This window comes from Cryptomeria japonica, chromosome 1 (assembly GCF_030272615.1).
Source record: "Cryptomeria japonica chromosome 1, Sugi_1.0, whole genome shotgun sequence".
In the NCBI taxonomy this organism is placed as follows: Eukaryota; Viridiplantae; Streptophyta; class Pinopsida; order Cupressales; family Cupressaceae; genus Cryptomeria; species Cryptomeria japonica.
In genome coordinates, this window is record NC_081405.1 from 159,200,161 (window position 1) to 159,213,115 (window position 12,955).

General features: G+C 35.5%; 1 protein-coding gene across 6 annotated transcripts in view; it reads left to right on the plus strand.

The window, feature by feature from the left end:
• Window positions 1–12,955, plus strand: part of LOC131029002 (beta-galactosidase 17) — a 247,707-nt gene that overhangs the window by 78,163 nt on the left and 156,589 nt on the right. For all 6 annotated transcript variants that reach the window (XM_057959378.2, XM_057959376.2, XM_057959377.2 and 3 more), the window contains one exon: window positions 7,706–7,776. In XM_057959378.2, coding sequence (XP_057815361.1) covers window positions 7,706–7,776 — 71 coding nt within the window. The remainder of the gene's footprint in view (window positions 1–7,705; window positions 7,777–12,955) is intronic.

Consider the following 12,955-nt stretch of genomic DNA (forward strand, 5'->3'; position numbering starts at 1 on the left):
GGGGGGGGGGGACCTTGCTCATCAAATACACTTATTATTTTATAAAAGGGTCTTTTGGGGCTAAAAGGAGCATTTTATTTGAAGTGAATTTTAAAATATTTCTTTTGGAAAGTTCGGTAGGAAAAAGGTATAAAAGGTGATTTAGGGAGCTCATTTGAATTATGCAGTTTATTCTACTTTTCCTTTGGTGGAACCCTTGTTGCTTAGTGGGATTGAACGTAGTTCATCTCAGCCTTCTTGAGGACGAAGGCCGTCTTGGATTAGATTAATCATGATAGTGAAAGATTTGTAATGTTCCCTTTTAGGATATCTTAGGATATTGGGATAATTACTTCAATTCCTCACACTTATACCATCTAATCTTTGCAATTGAACTATGTAATGGAGAATAAGAACAATATCACTTGCTATTTCTGATATATACAATAATATATATGCTGAAAGTGAATTGATTTGATTTACATTAAGTGCAATGATCTCTTAGGATCTCTGCTATGTTAAGTATGGCATATGAATATGCAATGAGATATGATATTGCTTAAAGCAATATGTATTTTGCCGTCTCTAATATGACTCTCAATACATGCAAACGTATGACAGGTAATATCACTTAAAGCAATATAGCTGCTATTTCTGATATGGATATAATTACTTGCAACAATTATATGATATGTTGTTCCTGATTTTGGCAGTGAATACGTGCAATAACAATGGGGCTGTCTCTAATATAAATCTTATTGTTATATGCACCCAATTATGGGCCTTCAGCCTTGCTCACTTCGTGCTCTTCCAAACTGGAATAAGAAATAAGATAAAAGCACAAATTGATCCTCCTGGTAATGAAGTGATCGCAAATATATATGGATACAATAGATTGGTTGTCTATTTGATTATAGAGACATGCTTACCATAATCGCATCCCTTCATCAAACTAAATGATTATTGCTGTTAGTTAATGTGATTAATCATGATTGATATCATCATTAGATGGAAACCGGCGATCAATACTTAAAGGTTCGATGACATAAATGTTATCGGATTCCTTGATCATATTGTTGGGATATCTCTGATCTGATTGGGATGTTCATAGGGTAGGTTTATCACAAGAACCTCCCTGGTTAATGGGGTGTGGCTCATCTAGAGTTACAAGTTGAATGAAAAGGATTTGTAGTTTCAATTGAAGGTTAGATCAATGTGTGAAGTCTTTCTGGGTAAGACAAATTGTTTGTGTTTTTATAGATAATCGTTGCAAAGATTGAGTTATTAGGTTTGATTGAGTTTTTAGAGTTTCTTTGGGCGATTGAAGCCTCAATTGGGATGCCATTAAGAAGGGTTATATAATTAATATTTGTTAAGGATTTTGGGCAAGTTAACTGAGTTTTGGCATGGGATGTTTTTCTGTTAACTTTTTTATTCTCTTGCTGTACGACTTCAGTAATCTCTAAAGGGCATGGGAATCATACATTGTTGTTGGTTGGAAGAATAGCTGCAAGTAAGATGATTGTATTGTTAGATCATTCTAAATCATGTTCTGTTGAATTACAAAACAAATAATTACTTACAGTCTTCCCTCATGCATCTTAATATGAAATAGATAGATCATGTACAGTGATTAAAGAGAATATGATGCAGAAGTTAATAAACTTTGCAGAAACTCTAATTGAATCGAGTTGATATTTAAGGGACAAATACATACAAATATATCGAGGTTGAGATTTCTGAAGATATCCCTTAATTTGCAGCCTTTTGATTCATGGATATGAATTAAATAATCACTACACATAATGGTCTATATGCTGGAACAGGATGATGCAAGGTGTTTTCTGAATGATGTCATAACAGAAGAAAAAATATTAAATATACAGTGATATGACTGTTCTTGTCCTTGATTTATTGTGCTTGAATAAGTTGTTTGTATCAAAAACTTGGAGATAAAACACCTTTTTGAGTATATAGTATTTGTATAACTTTCCAGAGGGCAGAAAAGTTTTAACCTACATATCAATTGTCTTGTGTAAAGGTGCACATCTGAAGGTTATCAGTTCAGTTTCAGCTGGAAACTATGTTAGAAATGAATGCATTTGTCTTTGTTAATTGATGCCTATTGGTTGGATTAGTTATCAGTTATAGGTAGTTTCAACTACCTACGAAGAATCCTATTTGAGAAATATGAGAACTTTTTGGAACATGATGACACGTGAAAAGTCAGAACTATTAAGAAGTGGTAATGACAGACTTTTCTGTTATGATCGGTTGAAGTTGGTTGAAAACAGTTTCAAACTGAAAAGAAGTTGGTTATAACTTCTTCCTACAACAAGTATTCACACTTATATAATGCAAGGACGTGAGTTGAAGGTTGAGTTTTTCTGTAATGACAATCCTTTGAACATCTAATAGAAGAAAAATATGTTTGTGATTCAAATTAAGTGGCTGAGATAGAAACTCTTTTCAGATGACAACAGTATGATTAAGGGTAACATTATAGAAGTTTGTTGAATATTTTGCAGTCTTGTTTCATTTGTGAATCTATTTTGAGAGATATATGTGAGATATTTTAGAACAATTCTGGATAATACTTGATTGCAGATACAGGTTGTGAAATGTGAACAAGAAGCAGTGACATATTGACATTGTATTGTTGATTTTTGAATTCTGAGTTTGTATTGACAGGGGTGTTGAAGATTGCAAACAATTTTCAGATTGTAAACATCTTGTTTTGCAGATTTCTAAGGATAAAGGTGTTCAACAGTATATGATAAAATTAACATTCAATTTGTGATAATTTGATTATCCACTGTAAATGTAATGATTCTAAGCTGAAACTTTGTAGGGAGTTGCTGCTCTCAGAAGGAATTTTGTGATTCCTTAGGGTTGGTGCCTTGAATATTTTGTACATACTATAAATTTGTGAGGGTGGATTCAGACAGTAGATCCAAGGAGCATTTATCACTATGGTTTTCCCATCTTGGGTTTCCACGTATTTTCTTGTGCATTGTTTTCATTGTGTGGCGTATCTTTTACAGGTTTCATTTTGGCGCTTCATTTCAGAATTCAGTTTAAAAAGCTTTTAATAAGTTTATCAGAAGATTTAGTTGGATAAGGATTTAAGTTTTATTTACTACTGATTCATCCCCGCCTATTTACTACTGATTCATCCCCGCCCTCTCAGTAGTAAACCTGTGTTCTACATGTATGACTAGGTTCAAGGTGATATAAATCTGATTTGTGGGTTGTTTGATAAAGGTCAACTAAGTTCCCATTTTTGGGGCGATGTCATTCTATATCAAGGCATTAGTATTGACAATTTGAGTTGGACATGGGATTCTCTCACTTGCTGGGTGAACACTTGTTCCTTGTTGGGCATATAAACTCTTTTGTGCTGAATGTTTATTCACTTCAATGTTGGGGAAAAGCATCTACATCAGGATTAAAACATCAAGAGAAGATCGTGGTTTAGTTGCTAGGTTAGGTGACTTTGTTTTAGATTGGTGTGTGTAATGTCCCCTTTTTCCAAGTGATCATCCAGTAGAGTCCACTAGCCTATTTTTATTCCCGTAGGATAAGGTGGGAGATTAAGGGAATAAATTAAATTAATTATTGTAAAGTTTTCCCAATAAAGTAAATCTTAAGGATAACTTTATTTTAATTTTTAACTAGTTTAATTGACTGAAGTGTAAAATAAATTAAATATTATAAAGTCATTTTATTAATTAAAGTGTTCTTCTAGAAGCTTCAAAAGAGGTTAAATCTTATTCTTCTAGAAAGTTCAGTTGGGCCTTTAAAAGGAGGTGAAGGTAAGTCATTTTATCATCCTTGATTTGTTATTTTATTGAGAATTTTCTCTTGTGAGCTGCAACTACAGGTTTCAAATTGAAGGATGGCTGCCCTAATTTCATTTTCACTCTATATATTCATGTTTTGAGCTCCCATTTGACATGCTTACTTTGACAACTTAATGTTATGCTGCTGGAATGAGCTCAAGGAGTTCTTTTTCTTGTTGAGGACGAAAAACTTCTTCTTGTTGGCTGGTTTTGGTGGTGAAACATTCACCCTAGCTGGTTGGTGCTCTTGGTTTTGGTTTGACAGTGATTTTGGCTTGGTTTTGTGTGATTGGTTTGAAGATATCAAAGATATATGAATTATTTTGATGTGGGTATTGTGATTTTGGTGAATGGTGATCCTATTTGGAGTCCTGTTCGAGTTTGATGAATTTTATAAGCAATTTTAGTGTGCTGGTTTGAAATTTCTGAGTATCTGGAAATCAGATTTATGCTTATTACTCAGTGGGTCTTCTTAGTTTCATTCTGGGTATCATTTCATTGCAATCCTCATAGTTGGGTTCCTCTTTTCAAGGTATAATATACCTTTTTTTGTTGAAGGACTGATTTATTATTGCAAATCACCTTCCTAGGGAAAAACTCCAATCTTGCCTTGGAACGTGGGAGCTGATTGTGGGAATTTATGAGATTATGGTCTGCAAATTCTTCCTAAAGCTTGCTGTTGTAGACTTTCTGAGTATTTTGAGCCGTGGTTTTTGTATTTATGATTGTTGATAAGTAGGAAACATCATGGCAGACCTATAGCTACTTGTAATTTGCCCTAGAATCACCTTTGCGACAAATCAGGGTTAGAGTTACATCTTACGATGTACAATATCTCTTTGAATAATGTGATTCCTAGATTTGAATCCTGCAATCATAACATAAGCAACATGTATGTATATATATATATATATTCAATAATTAGGGTTAGACAAAATCACATCACAATTCATGTACTAATAATATTATACAAGCATATTAAGGTTTGGAGGAAGAGACATGATAAGTCCACCCGAAGCCATTTCTACACTAAGCCCAAGAGCGGATGTTTGCTAGAGCCCTCTTTGATTGCTTAATGGCTTGCACTTCCTTTCCTCATCAATGTCTCATCTTCCTAAAGACAAGTGCCATTTTGCGGGATTGGGTAGAGGTCACAAGGGGTTTTCTTGTCTGTTCTATGTAAGTGCCCTCTTGTCCCTAGGAGCCATTGTATGGTCAACTCTAGGATGGCCTATTTACATAGCCCTCTTATAAGCCTTTTTTCTTACACCCTAGGCCCTTCCTACAAGACGGATTTCAGACAAATCAAGCGTACCTTTCTATCCTATGCACATACTTAATCATTATCTACTATGCATAGGCAGCATTGATATATATATGACAATCAAACATATCCTATATTCTACCACATGAACACACACTTAAGCATTATCCATTATGCATAAGCAATATGCAAATATATATACCACAATTGATTTGGCAGATATGTTATTGATACCACAAAATATTAGTTTGGTTAATAATGGTCTGAAATACCTAGCGATTTGCTGTGATTGAATCCTTGACTGGAATTGTTTCTTCTTTGATCACTGTCTTCTATCTTATGTAAAATGATTTTTCCTTCTATTCTATGCCCTTGTTCCTTGGATTCAACCTTCATTTATATCCCCCCTTCCATCGAGTGCAGAGGCATGACTTTTTATTATTAGCAATAGTTGTAAGGGGTATGTCTTTAGCCAGCATGTCCTTTGACTTTTGGCTCATTGCACCTTTCAATGATTATTTTGTCTTAAGACTTACCAAATCTCTTGTGATCCTAATGACTTCAATTGCTTGTTAATCATTTGGTCTTTAAGACAATTTCTGTGGCAGAGGTTCATGACAACTATCATAACTGTATATTCCTCTAGCCTTTTCTTTAGTCATCGTACATGTTCTCTTCTTATAATTATAGAAATGTTGCCCTCTATACTAAGACTCCATCATAGAAGTGTCGCCCTCTATACTAAGACTCCTATCATCGTACATGTTCTCTTCTTATCATTATAGAAGTGTTGCCCTCTAAAATAATTATATAAGTGTTGCCCTCTTTTTATAAATGAGTGCCTTTCATTTTTATTTGTGCAACTTACACAAGTTGACTGCAATTTTTGTTTTGTCAAATCTTGACAAAAGATGTGCTTTATTGCAAGTGTGACTTTCCTTGGTAGGTCTTAGAAATAAGAAAAATACAATCAAACTTAAAATCTCTGCGTTAATTTAGCTGTAAAATCTGGTGCAACTTTATAACCATGCCTGCAGTCTTACAAAGATGCAAAATCTTATTAAAAGTGCGCTTCATTCTAAATTCTCATCTAGGTGCACAATTTTAAAGTCACCCTTTCAAAAAAATGCAAGGGCTCACTCAAACCTGCACCCAACATATGCCCAACATATTTCCTCTTTGTCCTTTTACAGAAAACTTCTTTTCATTTCCTTTTTGATTTCTGATCTGTCCTAGCTAATGTCACTGCAAACTAAGTTGTCATTTTTATTTTATTTTTACTTTCCTTCTTTTTTTTTGGCTGACCACCTCTCTCTTCCCTTGGTCGTTGCTTTCTTCAACCAGGATTTTACTTCAGTATTTTCCTTGCTGATTCATAAGCAGCATCTCTTTTTACTTCGTCTTCTTTTTGGCTACAGTTTCCTTTTAAAAAAGAGTAAATAAAAAGCTGATGTCTTCTTCCAATTTTTTTTTAATTGTTATTTAAAAACATTTAATAATGATAGATAATAATTATTTAAAAAATTTAATAACAAATTATTGATTAAGAATTAATATTATAAAAAATATTTAATTTTTAATTTTTTTAAATTTTTAGAAACCAATTATTTTTAGTTGAAAGTAATAATTATTTAAAAGTTCACAACTAAAATTAAATTTGACTGACAAATTACAAACATTTGGCAATTCATAAAATGTTGGACTTGAACATGACGATTTGTATTTTAAATGTAAATGATTACTTTGGACTTCAATTTTGACACACATAATTGGATTTGATGATGAAAGAATTTCATGTATCACAATTGAGTTTTGGATTGGTTACAACACCTGTAATGGCATTTTCATCGAAGTATCAAGACAACTTGAGAATGAACAATCTAAATATCTTGTTTGAGAAGGCGAGGGTAGATAAAACTACAAGCTTTTTGATCAAACTCCATTGTAGAAGATCCAACATTAAAAAAGGCTAACAAAATTCATAGGGGTTCGGCCCTTGTGTTTTTGCATTGGATTTGCATGCTGCTATTTTGTTGCTGTTCTTGGTCCTATAGACTGCTTGGTCTCATGGATGTTATTAAAATCATTCATTCTATAGTCAATGGTCATAATTTATACTAATAATTTTATATTATATGCCTTGAATAAATGGGTAAACAATTAAAAAAATATTCATTAATTTTATGAAGAGTCTTCTCTATAAGAATAACTAATATGTATTGAAATTATTTTTTTTGGGTTTTAATCTATTATCATAGGCTACCAACTATCCCAACAGCAGAGTGCATTATTTAGTGAGGGTGATTCTAAAGAGATATGCACAACCTTGGAAAATTATGTTCATTGTCCTGAATTCTAATCAGCATTGCTATATTTAAGAGTTACATGCTATGTTTTTGACTAATTTAGATGCATTATATTCTGGAGTATTTGGCAAATGCAACTGGTCTTTGAGAAAAAGACATCTCTAAATTAGTTTATATGCTTTTTTGTTTCATATAAGTTTTTAGCCTTGATTAAATGAATATTTTATCAAAGACAAAATATCAATTAAACACAATTTTTTTTATTATTCTTCACATATAATGAAAGTGATTATCTTGTGGTTGTGCTACAATAGATACACAACAGATGGTGGCCAAAGAGGAAATCTGAACAATGGCTCAATTGTTGGCAGTGATGTGTATGCAGGTACAAACTTGTTAACAATTATTTTATTTTATCGTTTCTATGGAAGACTAGTATGCCATTCATATTTAGAACGAATCCTATGATAAATGTATTCAATACAATAAATTTTCTAGTGTAAATATTTTTTGGTATAATTTGATGCATTATCTCATGAGATTTAAATATATTTCCTGAAAGAAATCTCTGCACAATAATAATGGTAAACTGTCTTAGTGGATTCCTATAACACTATATATTGTTAAGAAGCTTGCAAACTCTTACAAATGCTATCATTCACAAGGTTAAATATGTTTTGGTAAAAAACTGAATGAATTAAATAAAATGATTATTTAAAGAATTACAAAGACAATGTTTTTATAAAGAAACAATCATAAACAGAAGAAAAATAGAAACTAACTAATATGTACATTATTTTACATTATTGACCATTAATAATAAATAATAAAGATATTATTCTAATACCCTCCCTTAATGATCAATCTGTCAACTACACCAAGTTGCCTCTAAATTCTACAAACTTGTCCGGGCTTAGAGACTTGGTGAGAATATCTGTTGTTTGATCCTCTATCAGAACATACAACAGCTGAACTGATCCGTCTTCAACCAACTTCCGAATGAAATGACAATGAAGTTCAACATGCTTGGTTCTCTCGTGGAAGACCGAATTCTTGGCCAGTTTGAGTACCCCTTGATTGTCATAGTAAAGGGGAATAGGACCTGCTTGAGACATCTGCATGTCTAAAAGCATCCTTCGAAGACAAATTGCCTCACAAGCTGCCTTAAATGTTCCTCGATACTTTTCTTCTGTCGAGGAAAGAGCCACTGCTTGCTGCTTCTTACTAGCCCATGTGGCTGCACTAGATCCCAAACTGAAAACATACCCAGATGTTGATTTTATATCATCAACAGAACCTGCCCAATTTGAGTGTGTAAAAACAATGAGTCTAGGATCAGGACTTCTGCTGTACAAAAGACCAAAATCAGAAGTGCCCTTCACATAACGCAACATACGCTTCGCTGCTACCCAATGATCAACCTTGGGGGCTGTCATGAATCGTGAAATGTAGCTCACTGCAAAATTGAGATCAGGCCTAGTAGTAGTAAGATAGATGAGACTGCCCACCAGTTGCTTGAATGCTGATTCATCCACCACAGGTGAATTTGATTTGGATGTCAGCTTTAGCCCTTTCTCCATAGGTGTGGATGCATGTTTGTAGTCTCGCATCTGAAACTTGTCCAGCAGACTGCAAGCATACTTTGATTGAGATATGAAGATACTACCTTCAGTCTGCCAAACTTCAACACCTAAGCAATAGTGCAGAAGTCTCAAGTCTATCATGTTAAAGGATTGGCACAAACTCTATTTGATCTAATTGATCAAAAGTGCCGAACTACCAATGATAATGAGGTCATCAACATAGACGACAAGAATAAGAATATCATCACCAGTGTTTTTGACATATAGATTAGAATCAGATGAACTCCTCTAAAAGCCATGATCTGTGAGGTACTTGTCAATTTTGATGTACCAAGCCCGAGGAGCCTGTTTCAGGCCATAGAGTGGTTTCACCAATTTGCACACCTGGTGTTCTTTTCTAGCAATCTTGAACCTTGGAGGTTGTGTCATATAGACTTCTTCCTGCAACTAACCATTGAGGAATGCACTCTTAACATCCATCTAATGGACTTTTCAACCAAACTAAGCTGCTAAGGCAAGGACGAGCCATATGGTACTCATTTTGACTATAGGAGCAAAAGTCTCCTCATAGTCAATGCCTTCCTTTTGTGAGAACCCCCTAGCAACAAGATGAGCTTTGTACTTGTCAAGGGTTCCGTTAGCTTTGTACTTAACCTTATACACTCATTTGCAGCTAATGGGCTTCTTCCTTGGTGGAAGATCAAAAAGGAACCAAGTGTTGTTCTTCAAAAGACTCTTGTGTTCAGCTTCCATAGCCTTTTCCCACTCAAGAATTCCTTTAGCCTCAAAATATGTTTGGGGCTGAAAAACATTGTGAATGTTGGCCATGAGAGCAAAGTTGACTTTATTTTGTTGCTTGTTCTTGTTTCTGGAAGATCTACCCTCGATGAGCTCATCAGGATGAGGATCACTAATGGTCTTAGCCCGCCATTTAGGCCGGAGAGTAGAAGGACCAACATTAGATGTAGGAGGAATAACTGGAACTAGATCTGCAATAGGTTGAATAGGTGGAATATCGACATCATTCGAAGGAAATTCAGGTTGAGCATCATCAAATTTAGATTTTGCATCATCCCTCCCATCAAGTGAACCTAATGGAAGACGAACACCCAAATCAGTAGCCTTCAAGGGCTGATCCTCAGAATTCTACACAGACGAGGAAAGCTGAAAAGGTACTCGTTCTTCATCGAAGACAACATCATGACTAAAGATGAGATGATCAGTTTCTACATCAATCAGTTGGTAAGCCTTGTGGTTGTCACTGTACCCTGTGAACATAAGTTTCTGACTCTTGGAATCCAACTTGGAGCGCTAGGCATCTGGAATCCAAACATATGCTACAGACCCAAAGACTTTCAAATGATTTATCCTAGGTTTGTGACCAGTCCATACTTCCTTAGGAGTTTTCCCCTTAACAACCTGTGTGGGAGACCGATTAAGGAGATAGATTGCGGTGTATATTGCTTTTGCCTAATATTTCTTGGGAATACTCCTGTGTTCCAACATTGACCTAGCCATTTCAGTTAGTGTGTGGTTGCAATGCTCAACAACACCGTTCTGCTGAGGGGTGTAAGGTGTGGTTAACTGGCATTTGATGCCATGAGTATCACAAAAATTGGAGAAAGTGGTAGCACAAAACTGCCCCCCATTATCTAACCTAAGAGTGACTATGGGACACCTTGACTCTTTTTCTAAGAAGGCCTTAAACTTCTGAAATACAGTAAACACATTTGATTTCTGTCTCAGAAAGTACACCCACATTTTATGACTGAAATCATCAACAAAAAGTAAGAAAACCTGGAACTAGTAACACAAGGTGTATTCTAAAGTATCTCCTTACTTTTTTTTCAACTATTTCTAGTTACAAACATCACAAAGCACTTGTTAAGGTTAGGAAAGATAATCATAATACTGCTGAAAGATAACCCTTCCACTTTCTGATCACCAAGAGACCAATGTGGGAAGGTGAGAGTATACGGTGAACAGGGGATCGTTAGCTCCAATAATCAATTGGAAATACAATGCTGGGTGGCAAGCTAGACCCTTCTGCTTGTCTAGTGGGCAAGAGCAACTTAAAGTAGAATCACTCAACCACTTTTCAGCGGGAGGACAATCATTACAATTCTGAAAACTAGATCACTCAACCACTTTACAGCGGGAGGACAATTATTACAAACATGGAAATAGATCACTCAACCACTTATTCAGTGGGAGGACAGTTATTACAAACATGGAAATAGATCACTCAACCACTTATTAAGCGGGAGGACTATGAAAACTTCTGAAAGTAACAAATAGGCGGCTAGGCCATCTTCATCCACTTTACAGTGGGAATACAAAACGTAAAATGTAACTAAATAAAGGCTGATCAGTACCACTGAATTCAGCATTACAATGAGAGCATTAGCTTGCAGATTACAATAGGAAAATGATATCCAGACACACCAAAATGTTAGGAATCAATACTTTAACAAATAAGAACCATCCAACATATGAGAGTATTTAAACAAGTAATTAACCCAGGTCTGATATGAAAAACAACAATCTGAAAATATAGACCAGCAAGACTAGAATTCACCTATATGCTCATAACTTCGTCCTCGCAGCTCCGAATGATGTGAAATCAAATGCAAGGGGCTCAAAAGACAAGGCGTCCACTCCCAAACCAATAGACCACTGTAATATTCCCACTAATTTTTTCGGTTTTTGAGCACAACAAATATTACAATGCACCCATTAAAGTTAGGAAATATAATCACAATACTATTGAAAGTAACCCTTCCACTTTCTGATCACCAAGAGCCCAATGTGGGAAGGTGAGAGCATACGGTGATAAGGGGTTTGTTAGCTCACTAATCCGCTGGAAATTACAATGCAAATACAATACTGGGCGGCAAGCCAGCCCCTTCCACTTTTCAGCGGGATGAAGAACAGGAACTTGGCGGTAAACCAGCCAAGGTAACAAGAGCATAACATAACCAAATCACTCTACCGCTTATGCAGCGAGAGGACTTTTACATAAAACTATCACTCAACCGTATATTTCAGCGGGAGGACAATATCACTCAACCACTTGCTCTGTGGGAGGACAAAGCTGAATTACAAGACATACAGGCGGCTAAGCCATCCTCTTCCACTTGTTCAACGGGAAATGCAACATAGAATGAATTGGTCAATACTACTGAAGCAATTCTTACAAAGATAGAGATGTGAGCGAAGATAGAATGAAGTACATATCTCAAGAATTCAATAACACATTCTCACCACAAACACTACTTGCTGTTTTGAAATTAGAGACAATGAAACGTAGAACCAGCCATCCCAAAAACCACTAAAATGCTTGTAACTCTCTCAAAACTGAATGGAACCATGCCAAACCAAATGCAAATGAAGCGTACAACGTAAACAATCAAATCAATACCTTGAAACTACGACTGGAAAGAAGCAACTATGATGCATGCAACCCAAGGCAATTCTGGAAATGGCGTTTTGGCTGAATATTTCGATTTGCAACTATAAATTGGAGAGTTCTCCAAATGCCACACCAATGTAGGAGAATTATTGTCTCTCCAATATGCTTCCAATGAGCCCTCACCCAAAAGGATGCACTCAACACGCAAATAGGTACGAGCAAAATACACTTCCAGCCAACACACACCAGCAACACCAAAAAAATGCAGCAGCACACAACTCTTCACCAACACACCCAAAAATCACCAAATAGCTCACAACTTCGAACCACAGCTAGGAGTGATGTCTCACACTTGAAACCGGAAGGAAAGATCTAGGAGGTATTCACCCTCGAAGAAGTCTGGAGTCATTCCGACAGCATAACAATATATTTTCTTTGGATACCAAATGAGGAGCCAGTCACCTGTTTATATAGCTTTTCAAGTTTGGAATTCAAATGAAATTGCCTCCAAAGTCTCCTCATTCAAATTGCATTTCATTTCATGTGGTGGACCCAAGAATGGCGCTCAC